This window comes from Saccostrea cucullata, unplaced genomic scaffold (assembly GCF_032062105.1).
Source record: "Saccostrea cucullata isolate Sc308-1 unplaced genomic scaffold, CSIRO_AGI_Scuc_v1 ctg985, whole genome shotgun sequence".
NCBI lineage: Eukaryota > Metazoa > Mollusca > Bivalvia > Ostreida > Ostreidae > Saccostrea > Saccostrea cuccullata.
Genome location: NW_026940651.1, coordinates 96,996 through 118,567, shown reverse-complemented (window position 1 = coordinate 118,567; position 21,572 = coordinate 96,996). Strand labels below are relative to the sequence as shown.

The window sequence follows — 21,572 nt, the reverse complement described above, 5'->3', positions numbered from 1 at the left end:
AGGATACATTCTACACAATACGTCGTCAGATGAAAGTCGTCCATTTGTTTCGTGATTTTTAGAGGCCTCATTTGTTAAAGAAAGAAAATTTCATTGAAGAACAATCTGTCTTCGGTAACAGAATAAAATCGTTATACATCTACTATTGTTTATGTTTAGGAAGGTAAGGGAACCTTGCATAATTATTATTCTCTTCATAAACTAATTTAATGGATGCAAAAGAGGTAAGGGATATCGAGCTGTCTTCTAGTTTTACGGGAAACAGATCTCTTGCTTCCACAAGCCTCGACAGTATTTTATTCTTCTATCAGACGCTGTCAATTCATAATTATTAATGCGCATTATTGAGTATGGCCTTTTTATTAAAGAAGCCGGATTCGTTACGGCGCGCAGAATTTTTAAAATATCGTTTTTCGGTATTAGCATATTTATCAGATTGTTTGATACACATGAATATTTTTTTATATAAGATGTTTTCCTGCTTGAAAAATTGTGTCGATCATACGACCACCAAATATAAGCGGGGAATTTTTTTAAACCTTCATTTTTAAATCGTTGGGTAGTTATATGCTTATTGTTTCCAGGAAAGAGTCGATATCTATACAATATATATTGTGTCTACCTGAATAGAACATGCTGCTCATTATATTAAGAGGAAGTCCATCATTTGGCAGTCTCCTGATGACATCCAACGATTCTATTGACAAGCAGACGATAGGACCGCGCGCGTGACACGCCTTCCATTCAGCGAGCGGAACTCCCTCTTCTTCACACTTGGCCAATAGAAATACACAGCTCTGAAATACAGCAATTAAAACTTGGTACAAAGATAGTACATATCAATGCTTGTTAGATTAAGTTTTTTTTATTAAATGTGAATAACATTTTTTTCCGAAAGTAGAATAGTTGAGTCTAAAAAGGAGGACCAGTATGGATTCTTCAAGCAATGGAGATTCTGGTATTTTACCAGTGGATCCTGTGTCAAATTGTTCCCCGGGGGACCTACCTAACACCCCTTCTGAAGATGTTCTGAACATGGATACTCTCTCAAATGAACACAAGAACAATCGGTTGTTGGATGCAGACGATCAGACTCCGGAATCTGAATCTCCCTGTTCAAATTCAACAAATTCAGAGTTGTTGTCTGGTAAAAATTTAACTTTCTCGCCGGAACATGTAGCGTGTGTTTGTGAAGCCCTGCAGCAGAAGGGAGACATTGAGAGACTGGGGCGATTTTTGTGGTCCCTTCCTCCCAGTGAATTGCTGAGGGGGAGTGAAGCTGTGCTCAAAGCAAGAGCCACTGTGGCCTTTCACCGCGGGGGCTACAGGGAACTATACGCCATCCTGGAAAGTCACAAATTCGATGAGACCAATCATGCTTTTCTTCAGCAACTGTGGTACAAAGCACATTATATGGAGGCCCAGAAAATTCGAGGAAGGCCTTTAGGGGCAGTGGATAAGTATCGTTTACGTAGGAAGTACCCTTTACCTAAAACAATCTGGGATGGAGAAGAAACTATATACTGTTTTAAAGAGAAATCACGACAGTCTTTGAAAGAGTGCTATAAAAGCAACAGGTACCCCACTCCTGATGAAAAGCGGAATTTAGCCAAGAAAACGGGATTGACTTTAACACAAGTCAGTAACTGGTTCAAAAACCGCAGGCAAAGAGACCGGACCCCTCATCAGAACCCAGGGTAAGAAATAACAGCTGTTAATCAGAAACTAACCAGGAACAAGGGTGATTATATGTGTAAAAATATTTTTGAAATTGTAAACACCCTTTCATTTTCTATAAGGAAGTCTCAATTTTTCAGAAATTACAACAGAAGTTATTTTGTAAACAGAGTAATTATGCTCCCGTGGTCTTTGAATGGTTATTCATATTTAATATCATATGGCTTATTTTTTTGCTCAACACCCGGAAATTTTTAAACTTCCTAAAAAAAAATACAGTGTCTATGATATTCTCTCTTTTTTTAAATTTGTATGGCAGTATGCCCGATTAAACCCCTAATTTATCCTGAATAACAATATTAAATTCTTCACAGTTTAAACTTGTTATAAACCTTTGCGTAAGTTAAAACCTTGGAAAATCATCGCCATATCTAGAATTACTTTTTTTTTTCAGTGTGATACGTTGATACCGATGTCATGCTTTGTAGCTGACTTTTTATAATATTCTCAGTTTCAACATTGTAAAGTATACATTTAACGCTGTGGAAAAGTTCCCTTTACAACAAGGCGTGCGGTAGGAAAAATCTTGCACACATTTTTCGAACTGTTTTAAGTACTCTTTACATTTAGTAGTGCACTTAGGGTTTTTAACAATTGCGATACTTAAGGCTGCACAATTGTAATGAAACAAAAAATAGGAAGATAAAATGGAACTACTTCTAGACACTTACATCTTTCACTGTCTCTGATTCCAAACCACGTAAAGAAAGATATTTTGACACTAGATTTAAAATAATTCTGACACAATTCGATAATGATATGCCAAAAAGGCAATTATTTTTCTTTTAATTCCAAATTTGAAACATTAACAAACTCAGCAAGAGATTAAAAATCATTATCTCCTTTTTTCTTCTTAATAACAGCGTGGACCCCTTGGTCCCGACATTTTTTTCCCATTTCGCAGCTCGTCATAATTTTGACATTTTAACAAAAAACTCGTCCTCTTTAATTTACTGCTGAAGCCAACAAAAGCGGGTAAACACTAGTAAGTGAATGGTGTCGCGAGGTCCATTTGTCGCTCTTCCTCTCTGTAAGAGCCGCCTTTTATTCAGTATCTAAATAAAAAATTAATGGGAAATTTATTTCTAATGACGAAGGTCGAATGAAAAAATTCAGCAGAAGCCCTTATGGAATGTGTCATGCGGATTAAAATGGGAGGGAGTTTACCCTTAATATCTCTTGGGTTTGGATAAGACACGACGTTTGCGGGTCTGGGTTTTATCATCATTGTTCTAATCTATTCTCTCTCTCTCTTTCTCTCTCTCTCTCTCTGGAAACAAGAAGCAAGAGCAAATATATCGCCCGATTCGTCCATCTCTCTCTCTGGAAATTAGAAGAAAGCAAAAAATAACGCCCGATTAATGCATCTCTCTCTCTTTAGCCCACTCTCTGGGAACATGTAGCTACAGAAAAAAAACTCAGAGTGATATATTTTTATTAATGCGGAAACATGATATACATCTAACACTTTTATGTAACACATACATGAAAGTTTTTACGTTTTTCTTCATATCGAAAACAAGTGGATTTTGAATCGTACTCTATCCAAAATACATTTTACCTGACAAAATGTTCTCTGTCAATGTGATATTAGAACATGGATTAAAATTTTTGCTGTATTTGCTGTGACGCTCAAAATTGACACACATCAACACCGAAATTTAATTCCATAATATTTTAGAAAGATAAATTCGACTGTTTATTTTGAATAGCTTAATGTGGTATTTTTGCATTATATATCTGAAAATTTATCTGTAAATTGTTTTCTCTCTTTTATATCATCAATATTTTTTAATGAACAGCGCGTTGCAGTGATGGTACATCTTATTATAAGTATGTACACTTTCGAAAGAAAATTAACCGACTTCTTTTTTTTCTCGTCCTTCCTCTTCAAATATAATGTACTTACAGCTTTTTCGACGATAATAAATGTGCATGTACACATGTAAATAGTAAAATCAATTTCGGAATTTAAACATTTTGGCGGATAAGTACCAGTAATACATGTGTATAACCATTTAAAAAACCCATTAGCATTTTATTCATTAGACAAAAAAAATTGTTTTTTTTATACAATTTTTTCCCCAGTTATAGCATTCTTTTTGCAGTAATTGATGTCAAACCAATTTTTGATGTAATTTATCTGAATATGTTATATCCACCGAATCTTGGATGTAATAAAATTTACATAATAAAGCTTTATTTTTTGATTTGCTTCAATTCAAATACCTTTGTATTATACGAAAAAAAACCCATATTAAACAGTCCAACAAAGGATATTATGTAAACCGAGAATCGTTGACTCAAATAGGCGAGGAAGGCAATATTAGTTTGTATGCACGATTTATTGTAAAGAAAAAATCCATAACATTGTTCCACAACGTCAACAAATACTTTGCCTAAATTAACTTCTTTTATCATCTTCATAAAAAATTGTAGATTTGAGTTTATCAGGAAAATGACAATACTGTACAAAATTTAGCATCTCATAGAAACGCGTGTTGCGTATAATTAAATACGATTCGGCGATTACGCTCAAAAAGGCTATATTTTCCGCATCCTTTGTTTTGTGTATTTGAATGAAACATCCAAAACGACTAAAATTATATTTCCGGTGCACTTTCCAACTGAGAAAATTACACGGGGTGAGAAATACTTAGGTTTTTAAATGCGTGAAGTTTTATCCTCCTCGGGCCAAACCGAGAAAATCTTTTCACTCGTCGCTGACCTTTTGGCTAAAGATGGCCAGGACTCTAAGGGCCAATTGAGGACACAGGGCATCATTTTGGATCGACTCTCTTGAATCTAATAACTTCGGTTATGAACTTGATTTTTCTTATAAGTATCATTAACTCCCCGGGACTTGGTGGGAGAGCCTTGGGGAACGTTTCTCATTCTTTATGTTTTATTCTCTTTTAATAAAAATCATTGACCTTTCGCCATACTTTACCTTTTATTTGGGGAGCTTGTCTCTAGAACTTTTTCCTTGTTAAAATAAATTCTCTTTCTCCCTTTCTACTGTTTATTTGGGGAGCTTGTCTCTAGAACTCTTTCCTTGTTGAAATGCATTCTTTTTCTCTCTCTGCGTTTTATTTGGAGAGCTTGTCTCTAGGACTTTATCCTTGTTGAAATAAATTCTCTTTCTCCCTTTCTACGTTTTGTTTGGGGAACTTGTCTCTAGAACTTCTCCCTTGTAGAAAAAAATTCTCTTTTTCTCTCTCTACTTTTTTTTTTGGGGGGGGGGGGGGGCTTGTCTCTAGAACTTTTTCCTTGTTGAAATAAATTCTCCTTTTTTCTCTCTATTTTTTATTTGGAGAGCTTGTCTCTAGAACTTTTTCCTTGGTGAAATAAATTCTCTTTCTCCCTTTCTATGTTTTATGTTGGGAGCTTGTTTCTTTTAGAACTTCTACCTTGTAAAAAAATAATGAAATAAATTCTCTTTCTCCCTTTCTACTGTTTATTTGGGGAGTCCAATTCTGCTTGTCTTTCTCTTTTGTCTTATTTTTCGGTAATTCTCTTCCTAGGGAACGTATTATTAGCTGTGAAAATACTTTTTAAATTTGAATTTGTCCAGTTTGTCGATCATTATTTTGAGCGTTTGAACTTTTTCCTTGGTGAAATAAATTCTCTTTCTCCCTTTCTATGTTTTATGTTGGGAGCTTGTTTCTAGAATTCTTTCCTTGTTGAAATAAATTCTCTTTCTCTCTCTACGTTTTATTTTGAGAGCTTGTTTCTAGAACTTTGTCCTTGGTGAAATAAATTCTCTTTCTCTCTCTACATTTTATTTTTGGAGCTTGTCTCTAGAACGTTTTCCTTGTAGAAATAAATTCTCTTTCCCTCTGTACGTTTTATTTGAGGCGTTGGTTTCTAGAACTTTTTCCATGTAGCAATAAATTCTCTTTCTCTCTGTACCTTTTATTTGGGGAGTCTGTCTCTAGAACTTTTTCCTTGTAGAAATAAATTCTCTTTCTCTCTGTACTTTTTATTCTCGGAGCTTAATTGTCTCTAGCACCTTTTCCTTGTTGAATTAAATATAATTTCTTTATCTGACTCGTCAATGATCTGAAATTGTTAACAACATAAATTTTCAGACACATTTGACTAGAAAGAAAACTACAGTACTTTAGAGTAGAACTAACTTCTGAATCGGGCCCACGGGAGGCATCTCCTATGACAATTATATTATAAATGTGTATGATTTAATTTCATCTGTTTTATGACTTGAATGAAAAGCCAGAGGTTAATCAAAATATTTTTTTCAAATGTAAGTATAAAGAGCGATTTCTCCCCAACTATTCTGTTTGTTTTCTATACGCATCCACATGTGTCTTGTAGATGCATGTATTAAAAAAAAAACAACTAATACTGCCAGACATTTTAATCGATCGTGCTCCCATATGGAGAATACAACCAAGGCGTTGTTTTTTGTTATGAATATACATGTATGTCATTAAAAAAAATTGGAGCTTTATTTCTTTTAACGACAGATGATATTATATGTAACAACTTAAAAACAAAATATTTTTTTTATTTGTAAAGACCATTGATTTTGTTTTAAGGGAGTTCTTGTCTGGTTTCTGGCAAGATGATATTTTAAAAGTATATTTGCTTATATTTCTTATATATTTGCAGGAATGTAGGAGATCAAATTTTCTTTCGATCCTTTTCATTATTGTACAAGTTGAAACAGAAATGGCAAACTTGGTTTGAAAACAAACTGGGGTTGTATTTTTGGTAGAATGGCGGCGTATGGATATATTTCCTTTTCTGCTTCTCAAAATCACTTCTGAACAATGTAGTTTCAAATTTAAACAAAAGACTGAAAAAATCCTAGTGTAACTCAAATTATTAGTAATGGAGTTAAAAATATATTTGATGAATGTAATGTTTTACCCTTTATTTCCATGGATATTCTCTAAGATTGCTTACATGGTTCTTCCATCCCAACTCTGTCCTTTTTGGTTCCAATCAAGAGCAATTTTTGTGATGTCCGAAGATTTGCGTAAATTTATGTAAATCTTCGATCGGACTTTAGAAAAATTGCTTCTAAAAGCGTGGCCCATCCATCCCTATGTTCTCTTCTTTATATCCATGTATAAGGGATTTTGGTTGGTCTTATCCTATATATTGTTGTTTGGTTTTGATGTCAGGCCATCTGATGTTAAGGATATGGTGGAGACTTTGATGAAAGACTGTAGTTTGTTATTTATTGTTTTAGTTACCTTCCAGATCTCGGAAACTGCTTTGTAATTTGTGTTGAAAATCCTTGAGGAATTTTTGTCCTCTAAATTAGTACACTTGTTCTTCTACAAAAAATCTTGTGAATGGAAACAACTTTTCAAAACATAACTTGAACTTGCAGGGAACACTCTCTTTTTCGTGTTTCAGTTACTTAAACATGATATCTAAACAGCTATGTACTTTATACATTTGCATTTATTTCTACATGTTATAAGAAACAATGAAAAGAACCAATCGTCAAGTAATAGTATCATGTTAAGGAGTGAAACCGATAGATAAATGCAATACGATTTTAATAAAATTGAATGATGAAATTGACACAAGAAAGGCTACTTACAACAAATTTTCCGACAGGTCAAACAATGAATTTGATTTAAGAGTAGGACATTACCCGCTCTAGAATCTTAATGCATTGTTAATCATTCAATCTTATCATTTAGGCAGATATCGAGATTTCAGCAGTGTTTTTGTTCCCAAAAGATAAAAATTATTGACACATCGTATTTTGAAGCGTTTTCATCGTTTTGCCAGGTTCACAAATTGTTGCATGCCCTGAAACATAAAACCAGAATCTTGATTTAGCGTACGTTTAATCTGCCCAGTGGGCGCATCAATCAATAGGTATTGAAAAGTCTGTTCCCGTACCCGGTATTCTAGGAGAAGTTGCAATCAAACAGTAATTAGTCGACTTCAAAACCACACGTAGAGCAAATCTACGCCCCTTTTTCATTTTCGCCATGCCATGCGGCTTTAAATGAGTATCTCTTGTTGTTTTCTAGGGGAACAACACACGTTCGCGACCCTTTTTACCCTGTTTTAGATGCTGGAACATCTGGATGTTATTTTTTGTTTTGTTTTGTTTTTCCCTGACTCTTAATATGTATATGCTATAGGAAATAAAGGTTATCTTTAACTACGGAATTAATATTATTCATTTAAAAAAAAATACAACAGCTAAACAACTGCTTAAACATGCTTTTTCATTGTTTTTTTTTTCCTCGCGAAAAGGCAATTTTTTGGAGCAACAGCTTTGATAATTTTCTGGATATGAACGATATTAGTGTTGATCAACAATTGATTAACAAACTAAATTGTCATTTTCATCGTTTGCCACCTTTAGAATCGCCCATCCGAGAAAATGTGTGTATTACCAAATTCGCGGACTTAATGGTTTTATATAATTTATTATTTGCATATCTCCTTTAAAATCAAACGCCTAATAGTTTTAAATTTCATTTAAATGTTTTCCCACTTTCCATAAATGGTGTCAAATTTCGCCATATCGGCGTGTCACCTTTATCAATGGAGCAATCGCTCTGGAGTCCATCGACTCGAATTTCCTCCAACAAGGGCTGTCGTCTGCTCGTTTCACCTGTTCTCCCGCCACTTGAATTTTTACTTTGACAAATAAAAGATGTACATAGAATTTATTCTGTTAAGTCTCCACATGATACTTGAATGTATTTCTCACGTGAACAATTAAAAATGACAGATTAGCAACTCCTCGGTGTTGCATAATTTGTGAAAGTGTCAGAATATTCTAACATCAAAAGAGGCATTTTACAAAGGGGCAAAGACTATGTGTGTCTTTGGATTTTGGAAATGGAGTCAAGTTTGAACCATTTAATTATATATTATTGCAATGGTAAAATGTAAAATAATGATGTCACAGGATTGGTCTTTATTTCTTACATTTTTTGTTCTACCCAAGCCATGCACGTGCACGTGTGTTTTGAACTTGCAAAACGCTTTTTTATGTCCTGCATTCATCAGAATCAGAAATGTAGATATCCTTAAACATGAAAATGTCAATAATGGATATTGTTATTCTAAATCTTCTGTAAATCTTCATAAAGAATGAGTCTTTTTTAACAATTCCGGTCCAATATTGCCACTCTTTAATGAATATATACGGCTAGCTTCAAGCTGCTCTGCGATGATGAATATTGCATGTTTTTATACGTACTATTTCAGGGGATTTGTAATAGGGGCAGTAGACCTCTAGTTCATTTGTAAAGTGCAATAGACAATTTTCTGAACTTTTAGACGATTTTTGTGCAACGGTAAATCTTCATTCGCGATAGTGCATGTTTACTTAAAAATTAAAAGTATTCAGCCATATGACTGTCTTTGTTTGCAAACAAAACAAAACAAAATGTTTTTGAACTTAAAAGAATACTATATAGACTTATAAGCAAGTTTCCTTTAAAATAAACACCTTTGATATTGTTTAGTTTTCTTTAACTATACATATGTGCGTTATTTTGCAAAATGTGTATGTATTTCATTTCTCAAAAAATTCTCAGTATTTTCAAGCTATTGATCTTTACAATCTTTAATTCATTTGATAATTTACTGCAGTATGCTTCATGTGCATACCTAATTAATGTATCGACAATTTAAAAAAAAAATGGAATTTTTACTTTAAATAAAAAATAATTCTTTCTTATTCATCCAAAAACGGGGGTGCTTTAACCCTTTTACTCCGAATTTAGTTGGGACCTAAGATTTAGGAACACATTTTGGCGTTATCGGTTGTGAAATTGCCTTTGACAGGGGCATCAACTATGCCTAAAGGGAAACGTCTGTTCCAATAATACCTTTTTAAAATGAACATCTCTATCCTACCTGCATCTTCATTTACCGCTTAATTACTTTAACAGAGGGATTTTGATCCGACCCAGCAGGAAGCCTTTTGGTGGTTAAGGTTCTCTCAATGAAGATTTTAATAAAATCGTTCCTCTTTTGTATAGTCATTGAATATTATCGTACAAAATGGCGTCAAACGAGTAACGCGAAATCAAAATTTTATTCTGCATAGCAAATTAGGATTGACATATTAATATATTTAGAAAATTTGTTTTCATTTTTTGGTTTTTTTTAAAAATTGGTTTAATCACTTTTTGCTTGAGTTTGTGGAAAGTGGTTGACTTTTTCGTTGTTAGATTCTGAAGTAAGATAAATATATCCAAATTTCAGTAATATAGCAGATTATATATTTAAGCTAATTGAAGTTTTAAAAGAAAAGGTTTAGTTACACCTTGTCATCAGTTCTAGATCAAACCTAATGCTGCAACAAGTAAGCGATGATGCCTTGATTGAGTAGTGGATAAGAATTCCAACATTTAAAAATTCTGTAAAACATAAGAGTGAAATATGAATATGCCTGCTATTTTTAAAATAGAAAATATTTCAAGCCTGAAAGTTAAACTTTTGACATACATTAAAAAATCAGCTGGTGTTTAATCTAAACTAAAACGGCTCTTTATTTTATATTAAAATTAGATTGAAATATGCATATGTGTGTTAATGTTTTTCTTAATTGCAAGGACTAAATCAACTCTCCTAGGATTCCGCATTAGAAAGCGGCAAAATATTCATCCATGAATTTAAATTTCATAATTGCAAACTAACAGCCTATTGTTTCATTACAAAAGGCAGCCTCCCGCCCAGGAAATACGATCGGGGATGCTGTGAAATAATTCATAAACACCCGGTTTATTTACCAAACGCTTCAATGAATTCTTCACCTATATAGTTTATCAACAGTATTGTCTTCGTGTCTGATTTCGATTAAATGTCGATATAACACTGGCACGCAATTTTTTATCTGTTTAACTTCTTTTCAGTCATAAATAGAAATCACAGGGAAAAAATATTAGAAAAACGAAGTGAGCAGCCACGGGGTCGTTCGACATCTGTGATGTACAGTGTATTCTCCTATTACGAAAAAGTGGCAGGTCCTTTCTGTAGTCTTAATAGCCGAATCCTGTTGTCAAGTTTTTTTGTAGACCGTAGAGAGTAAAAAAGTTGATAATGGCAAAAGCAATGGAGACTCTTCATTCACCAAATTTACAATACAAAACGGGACTTAATATGAAGCAAACATGTTGGAAATTACTCCATTTTAGCTGTAGATCTGTAGCTCTTTGGTCTGTATCAAAAATTGTTATGGACGACCAGAGACAAGAGAATTCAGAGAAAATTTCAATAAATAAACTAATTTTTTACCACAGGATATCTTCACACATATCCATCAGGAATTGTACTACATAACGAATCCGAAAAAAAAATCTTGTGAAGCAACGATATACTTTTTTAATATTGTCTGACACCGAGATGGATTGAATATACCCGTAAAGATACTGGAATGTGTAGCCATATTAAAAGTGCAAAGAAAAACCATATAATACTCAGACTTCGTATCTCCACTACCAGTCACAGGTTTTAAATTTTAATTTAGTAACGTCACAAGAAAGATCTGTCCTGTTGCCGTGTGATTTATTGCCCTCTAAACAAGTTAAGACGGGAGACCACCTCAAATATTATGCATAATTTGGTAATTTAATGCACTTAATGTATTACCATTATACTAGATATTACCCGAATGGCCCAATCTTATCGCAAATAGGAAATCTCAATTATGTATTTGGAATATCTACAAATTCTATGGAACTCATTTACATATGTCAGAGAGCTCAATAAAATACATATTTCACGGACGGTCAATATATGAGATACGGGTTGTCACTTCTTGAGTCCCGGGTGCACTCGGTAACATATTTCTGTAGTATTTGCTTCTCGCTCCATTACCCTTGTACAACATTCGTTATCATAAATAAATACAAACTAAAAGTTTATGGTCTATTAATGCTGTCCTATGGCGAAAAATGGCAATCTTCTCCACAGGATCTTTTCATAAAATCGAGAATTAATTATCCCAGTAGATATTCTTTAATACCGCAGTATGTCTTCTTGCAAAAAATCTGCGAAGCTTTGACACATCCTCCGTTTTATGCCGGCCTAATTTTTTTGTTCCCTTCCATTTTTTGTACGTGTCCGATATATATTACCTGTTATCGCGAAATCTAGGATGCCAAATATCTCGTTATCAGATAAACCGGTGGACTTTCATTTACCGTACCCAGTAAATACAAAAGGAATCGCGGAGCGTATCAATACACAGTTTAATATTGAATTTTATGTGTGAATTAACGTTCAGCTGAAATGATGTAGAACATTAAAATTCACACCCGTGTAACTACATTCACACAGGGTACATAACAATGATATTGATAGAAATAAGTCGCCGAAAAATACGGCGCTGCTAAATGTGATTGATTCAGTTAAGCTGATAATTATTATAGGTGTCTAACTGAGTCCTAACGGATTAACTTCCGATTAAAAATTGATAAATGTGTTTAGACACTCTTAATTTATACTGTATAAACAAGAAATAAAGAAGAATTTTATTAAATATGAGAAAAAAAACTGTGCTTTTAAGTTCACGATGTTTTGCCTTGGGACAATAGTCAACATACTATAAAAGATTTTGGAAACAATAAAATGGACATGAGACGCGACAAGTAAAAGAGCCAAAAGTAGCAATTTAATTAAGCTTTTCAAAATATTTATATAACAATGACAATCCCTTGTTCCTTTCACCAACTGGACTAAGAATTTCAATTATGACAAAAAATATTTTTTAAAAATCAGCTAGAAGTTCATTTTCACCACTTTTATGTCCATTATGGATAAATTTCTATTTCCTTGAAAAATACGAGATTTATAGAAATAAAAATTGCTTCCTTTTCTGAAATTTTATTCAACCTCTGTACAATGTCTTCCAAATAAAATGTTGGAATTTTATTTCTGATGCAAATTACATATGTTTATTGCATGCCATATAATCTCCGTAGGATGTAAATTTATCTTTATTTTAATATCGGTTTACAATGCGGTGTTTAGAGTTTTCCATGTTCATTACAAACAATTCTTAAATAACGGCAATAAAACCGAGATACGGCGACATAGAATGATATTTTGTCTGGTCTTTGATAATAATATCATGAATTGTGAATACTTTATAATAATAAAAAGTTGTTTTTTTTTTTAAAAATAGACAATGGATTAAAAGATCAATCGATACTTTCCAGACGTAAATAAATTCCACATGGGATTTTTTTTTACTTTAATGAACAGGAGAAATATTGGACGTTTTGCCATTTACTCAAAATACATTCAAGTATTTCTGGAAGTGACAGTAGTTTGTGGTTTGATTAGAAAGGATTCTGGCTATATAAGAAATACATACCAAGCAGATTTCTTGTTTCTAAGATAACCACAATATATCATATTAGCCTTCTTTTCCAAGGCCCTTGCTTCTTTTTTGTTCATTGGATCTGCAAACTGAGAAAATAGGATTTTGGTACCTTTTAAACCCCCTGAAAAGGCCACGGAGTTAATAATAAAATCGTAAATTATATTAATGATTTTTTAAAAAGGAAATTTTTTGGTGATTTTTTCTTTTTAGTTTCATATAGTTTCCTGAATATGTACATAAATCAATAAAAAAAAAATAAAATAAAAATCTACAAAAGCTACAGGAATTGACAATTTTAACAAAATTATAACTAGGTTGAAATATTGAAATAGTACATATAGTATGATAGATACTAAATAAAGTTATTCTACATTTCTAAAAAGAAAAATCATTATGTTTTAATCGGGACATAATGACACCCTTTCTTCTTTCAGCAGTAATGAATGTTATTATAGACGTACCTAAAAAGAACTTGTGTGTGCATTTCCCTTGTGAGCCAACACGTGTCTGAAATCTCTGGCCACACGTGTCTTCGAGAATTCATTCCAAAAGAGATATAATTTATCCAATTTTCATTAGAATATTTTTCGCTCTTGTAATTCGATGACCACAAATTGGTTGCTTTTCATTTTAGTGATTGTTGTAAAGCATTCATTTGAGCTCATTATGACGAGTGAAGCAACAGTTCAGGAGCCAAGAGACAAAAATCCCGATCAGGCAAAATGATTCATAACTGTATAATACAGTATTTGGATGATATTTTCTTCTGAAATTCAATGCTTATTTGCGAGAGAGTGTATTACTTCGAGAAAATAAAACATACTTTAACAAAAATAAGAAAATGCCCAATGTTCATATGGATATTAACTTGAATGATATTTACCAGAATAATTGTGGATGATTTGTAAGTCTTTGAAAATATGTATAACATGAAATGTGTATATTTTGCAAAGAAATAACACACAGATTCGTTTATTTCAATATCGAAAATTTCAGATTTCTCAACATCCAAAAAAATTATTATACTGCATATTTATTATATTGAACTGGCCCCATTTGACAAAGCATGTACCATTTTTTTTGTTTTTAGGCTCATTAGTTTAACTGTAATTTTGGAAATGTAATCTAACATACTCACAGACATCACAGTTCCCTTTCTAAAGAGTTTTAAATATCTTTCAGCTCCTACCAAAAAAAAAATGAATTAGGATCATTATAAGTATAGTGGATGTCTACCTATATAAAATCCTTATAAATAAGATTATTAGAGCGGGTTTCCAGTAAATATTCTGTATACAATGTCTCTTTCTTTACTCCTCACTAAAACTGGATAGAAGTGAGGGACAAACTTCTAGAGTATTGCATAAAAATATATCTGACAAGTGGTGTAAATCAGATGTGGGTCCTTAAAAAGTCCATTGAACTTTTTGAAAAGTTGAAATCATAATTTTTTATCTAAAATAAAATAACACCAAAACGTACTACTTTTCAACGCGGTAGTACGCAACAATACTCCGCTGTAAACTTTTTGATATTCAAAGAAACATGGTTCTCGTAATTTACTTACCTAGACGTTAGTTATTTGCATTGTTATTTTGTAAAAAAAAAAAAAAAAAAATTCTGATTGTACACACAAGTTCTGTGATGTGAGTTGATGTTAAAAAAGATTATTAAGTTTCTGATTGACAACCTCTAGTTTTTCCAACAATCTGTTGGCGTCCACAGGGATACTTAATTTGCCCTTGTATACAAATTCTATACTCTTATGGAGTAGAAATTGATTTAAACATACAAATAAAAAGTGGTCTTTTACTGTGGCCTTCAATTCAATATTTAGATATATCGACTACTTTTTATCATTAACAGCATTCATTTACTCTTGAAATCGAAATCAAAAAACACCAGAGTACTTTCGGATCATATTAAATAATTTCAAATCTGACACATCTGTGTTATATATATATATATATATATATATATATATATATATATATATATATATATATATATATATATATATATATATATATATATATATATATATATATATATATATATATATATATATATATATATATATATATATATATATATATATATTTTAATTGGAAAAACATGTTTAAAATGGTTACATAACAACAAAACTTTACGATAATTATGACTACTTCAACTATACTATCGCCAACCCCCCTTATTTATGTTAAATATATACCAGTGTCACCTGCATATGAAGTATTTATGTTTCCCAGATAATTCAATGCACAAGAGCATGTTCTAAGTACGAACAACTTGTAAATCGAGACAAGCTATTGGCATACAAGTTGATGAAACAAGGATATCAAAAATTTCGATTTAAATCAGCATTTTGCGAATTCTTTGGTCAATATAATGGCCCTGTCAGTAAAACAATCTATGATCATTTAGCCGTTAATTCAAATTGTTAGGCGATTATTTCCACACTGAATTGCCTACCAAATTTTCTCCCGTTTTCCTGATCATGACAACAGAACACAAAAGGCCAACAAGGGATGCTTACTCCTCCGTGACACCTGATCATACTTCTGATGTTTTTTAGATGACGTGTTCGCTCCTCTCCCAATCGCATTGTTTTTATAGACTTTTTCTGTTTACGTTATTTACCTTCAAATATGTCAATCTTTGCGTAACATTTTCTACATGTTATTTTTCTTTGATACTAACGGATATGAAAAGTTTCAATTATTCAAATTCAGTTTCTTAAACAATCCTACCCATCTCATGTGGGTTTTTACGTGATTGTCATGAATCTTGACTTGATTGCACAATGATTAAAAAAATTTCTACTTGTGTCAAAAACAGAACGTTTATAGAATTAACTGACGTTTCTCTTGTGACACATGGGTGCTTGTTTTAAGAGAAAAATAATCAAAATAGACTGACATAAGCTTGTCCGTAACGCCTGGAAAGAAGAACTTGAACAATTATTGATATTTGACGGTCTAATATCACACTTCGACATCATGGCAAAAAACGAGACAAACACGTCTACAGACAAAGTGTTGCCAGATTACTGACACATACATCTTCTTACATCACAGGTGATACTGAAGACTTGTAAAAGTAATGAGAGAAAGAGTTAAACATTTGAAGCATGAAAAAGTTACCACGAAAGAGTTTTAGTTCTACTTTGTTTGCAGAGCTCTATCAAATGATGAAAAAAGCTGAAGCAAAATCATATAACTTTGGTATCTTTTATAGTGTATAATCACACATTCAGACAGTGATATTTTTAAAATCTTCTGGACAAAATTAAGCCAAGTAGTGGTCATGAATTAAAATACATTGTTTTTTTTGGTAGAGATGTAAACAATAACAAGTATGGTATGAAGAAAACACGATGCATGTTAATATTTTGTTTGCCCTGTTTAAAGTTAAATCATTTTAGTCGAATAAACAAAATGGATTGCAAGATGGATTTGAGAAAAAGAATGTCGAATCCTCAATTTATTCTAATGACTCTACATGATTCTTTATCAGGACAAATTGTAATCAGTCTCTCTAATTGTAAGTAATACAGTATTGAAATTTAAGTATTACAATACAAAAGAAAAGCCTTCATGTAGAATTATATTTATGAAAATTTATAGAGTTTCATCTCCATCTCACTTTGCTTGTTCTTCATTATTCCTAGTATGGATAATTACATTCGACAGCTGCAAAATAAAACAAACAGGAATCGAAATTCGTTGGAACAGAGCTTCAGTCTTTTTGCTTTTTTCATACTTGGGAAAAAGTACAAGATCATATTAATACAACCGAGCCTCCCATTTGCAAGATGTACGGGTATATAAACGAGTACTGTGAGTAGCTGGTTTTCCCCGTAAATTAAAGATCAGATCTAGATGCTTAGATATTCGGCATGTTGAGACGAGGCTATCCCCTCAATTTCTAAACTGCTAACATACCCTAGGTTGTCCATGTGTCGATGATGATCACACAATAGCAAAAGTCGGTCTTCACTTCAAGGAAAAACACCTGTTATCCGTGTTAAATAATCGATTGATTTCAGTTTTTGTCGAAACTTGAGATTATTTGGATAAAAAGAACAAGCACATTTAATTTGGCGTACATGATATCATTAGGAAAAATGAACGCCGATTATGAATATATATTTACTTTGATTATGGTCTTTCATTGGAAATTATGTCGTACATGAGAGCAATAGTTCTTGTGTAATAATTTATAAAACGAATTTATTTGCATGATCTGGATTTTTTTTTCAATTCTTGTAACGAATTTCTTTAATTTCAATCATAAAATATCACGATCATAGGCGTAGTCACAGGGGGGGCAGCGGGGGCACTAGCCCCCCCACTTTCAGATCTGGGGGGGCAAGAGTATGTCTGTGCCCCCCCACTTTTTAATGAAGAACAAAATCACAGATATATGAAAGAATAGCAATTAGTTGTATATAAAAAATGAAATTGAAAATAATTTGTCTTTGAAAAAAAAGTTGGCGAAATAGGATTTTCGAGTTTGGGGAACTTTAATTTGTATTTGTGTTTTTTTTTTTTTTTTTTTTTTTTTTTTTTTTGCTTGTCAAAGATTTTCTGGACTTGAGCCCCCCACTTTTTTTAAGTTTTTTTTTTTTTTTGCTTGTCAAAGACTTTCTGGACTTGAGCCCTCCCACTTTTTTTAAGTTTTTTTTTTTTTTTTTTTTTGCTTGTCAAAGAATTTCTGGACTTGAGCCCCCCCACTTTTAAGTTTGTGACTACGCCTCTGACGATGAATCCGTTCCCATGATGTTTTTTGTTTTACTTTGAACAACAGGAAAATATATGTCTGTCGCCAGATTAAAATTGTACAATGTGCATTTTGTTTGTTAACAAGAACAATTAGCATGCATTTTGAAGAGGATTACGTGACTACTTATAACGAAGCGCAAGCATTGTCATCCAATGATCATGCGCAATGAAAACCTTGAAAACTGTTTCCGGTCTTTCAAGGCTAATGAGGGTGGGAAAATCTTGTAGTTACTATTAGAGTACTTCAGAAATTAGGGTTGGTAGTGGATGTTTTGCTGTTATAAAGCCAGCGGGGGAGTGTGACCTTGTCCCGAAGACGGTCATTATTAAATGAACCTCAAGAATGAGGAAGAGGCCTTTGAAAACCAAGGCCTTAATGATCACGGCCCATCGTACTTTTCTACTTAACAAAAGATCCAGTTAAACAACATCCGTTCTGGTTCATATAATAAACCTAGCAATATCTAAAAGTTCATCTTGTTGAAAGAGTTGATTGTAAAACAAATAATTAGCGATAATGTCTCTTGAACAACGTATAAAATTATTTGAAATTCTAGAAGGAAAACCAGTTTTTGGAAATTAAAAAACATTGTTCTTTTAGACTTAAAAATTATGCCATGTAGAAGGATTTGAACGTAGGCTTCTTGGCTGGAAATAACAGATTTTCATAGCTTATAAAATATATTTCAACACAGTTTTTATGTTTACTATTATAATTTACTGATAGTCGCCCACACATGTTTTGTACTGTAGGAGATTAGGCAAGATATTAATCATATTTACAGGTCTCTGCTTTATTTCCATTATTTTATCAATAATTTGTGATTTAAAAATTGAGAGTTAGTGCTTTTGGCTCGTAAACAAGTATATAAAATTTAAGTCAAATCTTTTACCTTTTTTTTTAAAAACTAATTTTTATCTATTAATCGACAAACCTTATACTGGCACACATATGCATGTTCCTTAAGCATTTTTTTTAAAAGATAAAATTCATAGATTTTATTGTTAAAAAATCTCAATTTTTTTTCAATATTAATTTTTAAAAAATCAAGCTAGAAAATGTTATGACCTTTATATTTATACAGTACTGTAGGTATGATATTCAAGAATGTGCACTCACATTCTAAGGAATGTGATAAGCACTTGAACAGTGTAACTTTAATTAAATTGTGAACATTTATTGAGAATGGAAACAAGAATGAATGTATCTCATTTTTTTTATTACAGGAAAGAAATGTTGGAAGAAAGTATGATGCATTCGTTTGGACACCACCAAACACACCACCATCAACAACTTCACCACCAACATCCACAACAAATGTGTAACAACGGACAAATGATGATACCACATGATTACGGAAGTGATCTCATGTCCGCCAAAATGTTAGACGCGCGCCTCCAAGATGACGTCAGAGTGCATCCAAGAGTTTACGTCAAAAACGAACCCTTGGCCCCCTCATACCTTCGTCCCCCACCCTTCGACCATTCTCACCACAGGTTTCCACATACCATTCCTCCCGTCTGAGAGCGACCCACGCGCCATCTGGCGTTCTTCTGAGTCTCCTGAATGTTTAACTTGTAGATTTTGCCTCGTCACTTGTTACTTGATACTCGGGATCTACTGATAACTCTTGCCTTTTTAACTTCACTGTGAAGAAAATTACAATTCAGTGATGGTCGGACTATGTGACTGCATTCCAAATTATTGAGGGCATATTTTTACCACCATTAGTCTGCATTTTTGACATTTAGTGCTATTTTTGTGCTCGCGATTTCATTTTGTTTGCACTCATTTTGACATTGTATATTTTGTTGTTATACGCTAATTTTTTTTTAGAAGTAGGTCGATGATTTTTTAAAGCTAAATGATTATTATATTAGTATGCTTATACATTATAAGCAGTTAAAAAGGATGTGAGGAAAAATGAAGAAAGTAGGACGGTTACACTTTCATAGACAAATGTCTCTCGCCTAGTGAAAGATAAGTCTGGATTTTTTTTCAAACTGAAACACGAAGATATATTGAAGCTACAATGTATTTAATATGTCAACATAAGATGTATATCGAAGAAAAACATACACTTTTTTCCCTATTTTTAGTTGATTCAATCACGAAATAAGGCAGCATTTATTCCACAACATACACAAAAAATAACCAAAAACGCCTGATAAACACAACATACATGTATTTTCAACATTTGGTGTAGTTTCATTTTCTTAGAATTATTTTTCTCCAATGAAATTTGAAAAAAAAGCATTCCAATCAAGGAAATTGGAATATAATAACCTGAGCAGTATTCTTTCTTTATTTAAATTAAAAGGTATTTTCTAAAAGTGAAATTCCATGAATCATATACAATTCTACAGAAAATTTAGGTTTTCTTTTTCGAAATACTACTGAGTTATGCATCCTAAATATATCATTAAAACGTTATTTTTTTTTTACAGAAACTACAAATGTATTAAAAACATGTAATATTTAGTAGATTTCACGAAAAGAGGAAACTTAATATATTCATTAAAAAGGAAATATGCTCAGCAGCGTTCAAAAATAATGAAATATACACAAATTTTGATTTCCAATTAAATTGATCAACTTTCTGGGGGTTTTTTTTGGTTTTTTTTTTTTTTTTGCTATGATCTATATCAGATTTATAAAAAATCTCTTTATTGTCATATACATTTCCAAACAGAGAAATAAAATTGATAGTGAAAACTACAAGATTATTTAAAATTTTTATTAAGCTTTAGGAATATTGTCACATTTTTTTTTTAAATTTTGTTTTCGTTTTGATATTTCTTGTGTTTTTATATTTTTCTTCATGTATATGACCTTCAATTATAAGTAAACACTGTTTACTGTGTGTATGTCTGTATGTTATCCCGGTGTTAAGATCCTGGGTTCATGATTTTTGGACTTAAATACGAAGATTCTCTGTAATTTTATATGCAAGTTTTCTTTCCCATAATCGTCAATACTTATACAAAATGGATGACCAAATATATGTGGTGGACGCCATATTCAGTAATGGACTATTTTTTATGAATCATGTGACACACAAGCAGTGATTCAGTTCTCTTCTTCGTGACAATCGATGTAAATTTGTGTATTTATTTTTTTAATTTGTTCAAAAATTTTCAATAAATGAACAGACCTTATATTTCACTTGGTTGTAAAATTAGTTAATACTTGGAATCAGATGTACAGAATGCATTATGTGCTGGTAAATTATTGCAGGAGGTTTTCATTTGCAATAATGATTACAAAATATTAAGCATGGAAATAATGATTTCAAGATATGAAGCAAGGCAATTAAGATTACAAAGTATTAAGGAAAGGCAAATAAAAACAGTGTTATTCCGATGCATAAAATTGATGTAAAAGGCAGGGCTCCACCTTTCTACACAGTATTACATGGTAAGAATTCATACGAAGAAACAAGAGGAGTGAAATGTATTGATAGTCTTGTTCTAATAAGAAACGGGAAATCCATCTTCTAGTCTAAATTACACAATAAACATTTTAAGCCAGGGAACTAAATGAAAAGTTTAAAATTAATTCCACTTTGACATTGTGTTTATTGTAATAATATGGCCTGTAATTAGTTGAAGTATGTTATGGCTATACGAGATTCGTAATTTTTTGTAGAAAATAAAGCGATCAAATTTACTGTCTGTAAATTTTTTCCAGAAGATAAAGGTGTTCA

At 32.3% G+C, this 21,572-nt stretch overlaps 1 protein-coding gene across 1 annotated transcript; it reads left to right on the top strand.

The window, feature by feature from the left end:
* Positions 1–765: 765 nt before the first annotated feature.
* Positions 766–20,479, top strand: LOC134255926 (homeobox protein SIX4-like). Its single transcript, XM_062738527.1, has 2 exons — positions 766–1,697; positions 19,093–20,479. Exons 1-2 carry the CDS (start codon positions 931–933, stop codon positions 19,388–19,390), a joined length of 1,065 nt encoding a protein of 354 aa, XP_062594511.1. The 5' UTR covers positions 766–930; the 3' UTR covers positions 19,391–20,479.
* Positions 20,480–21,572: the final 1,093 nt, after the last annotated feature.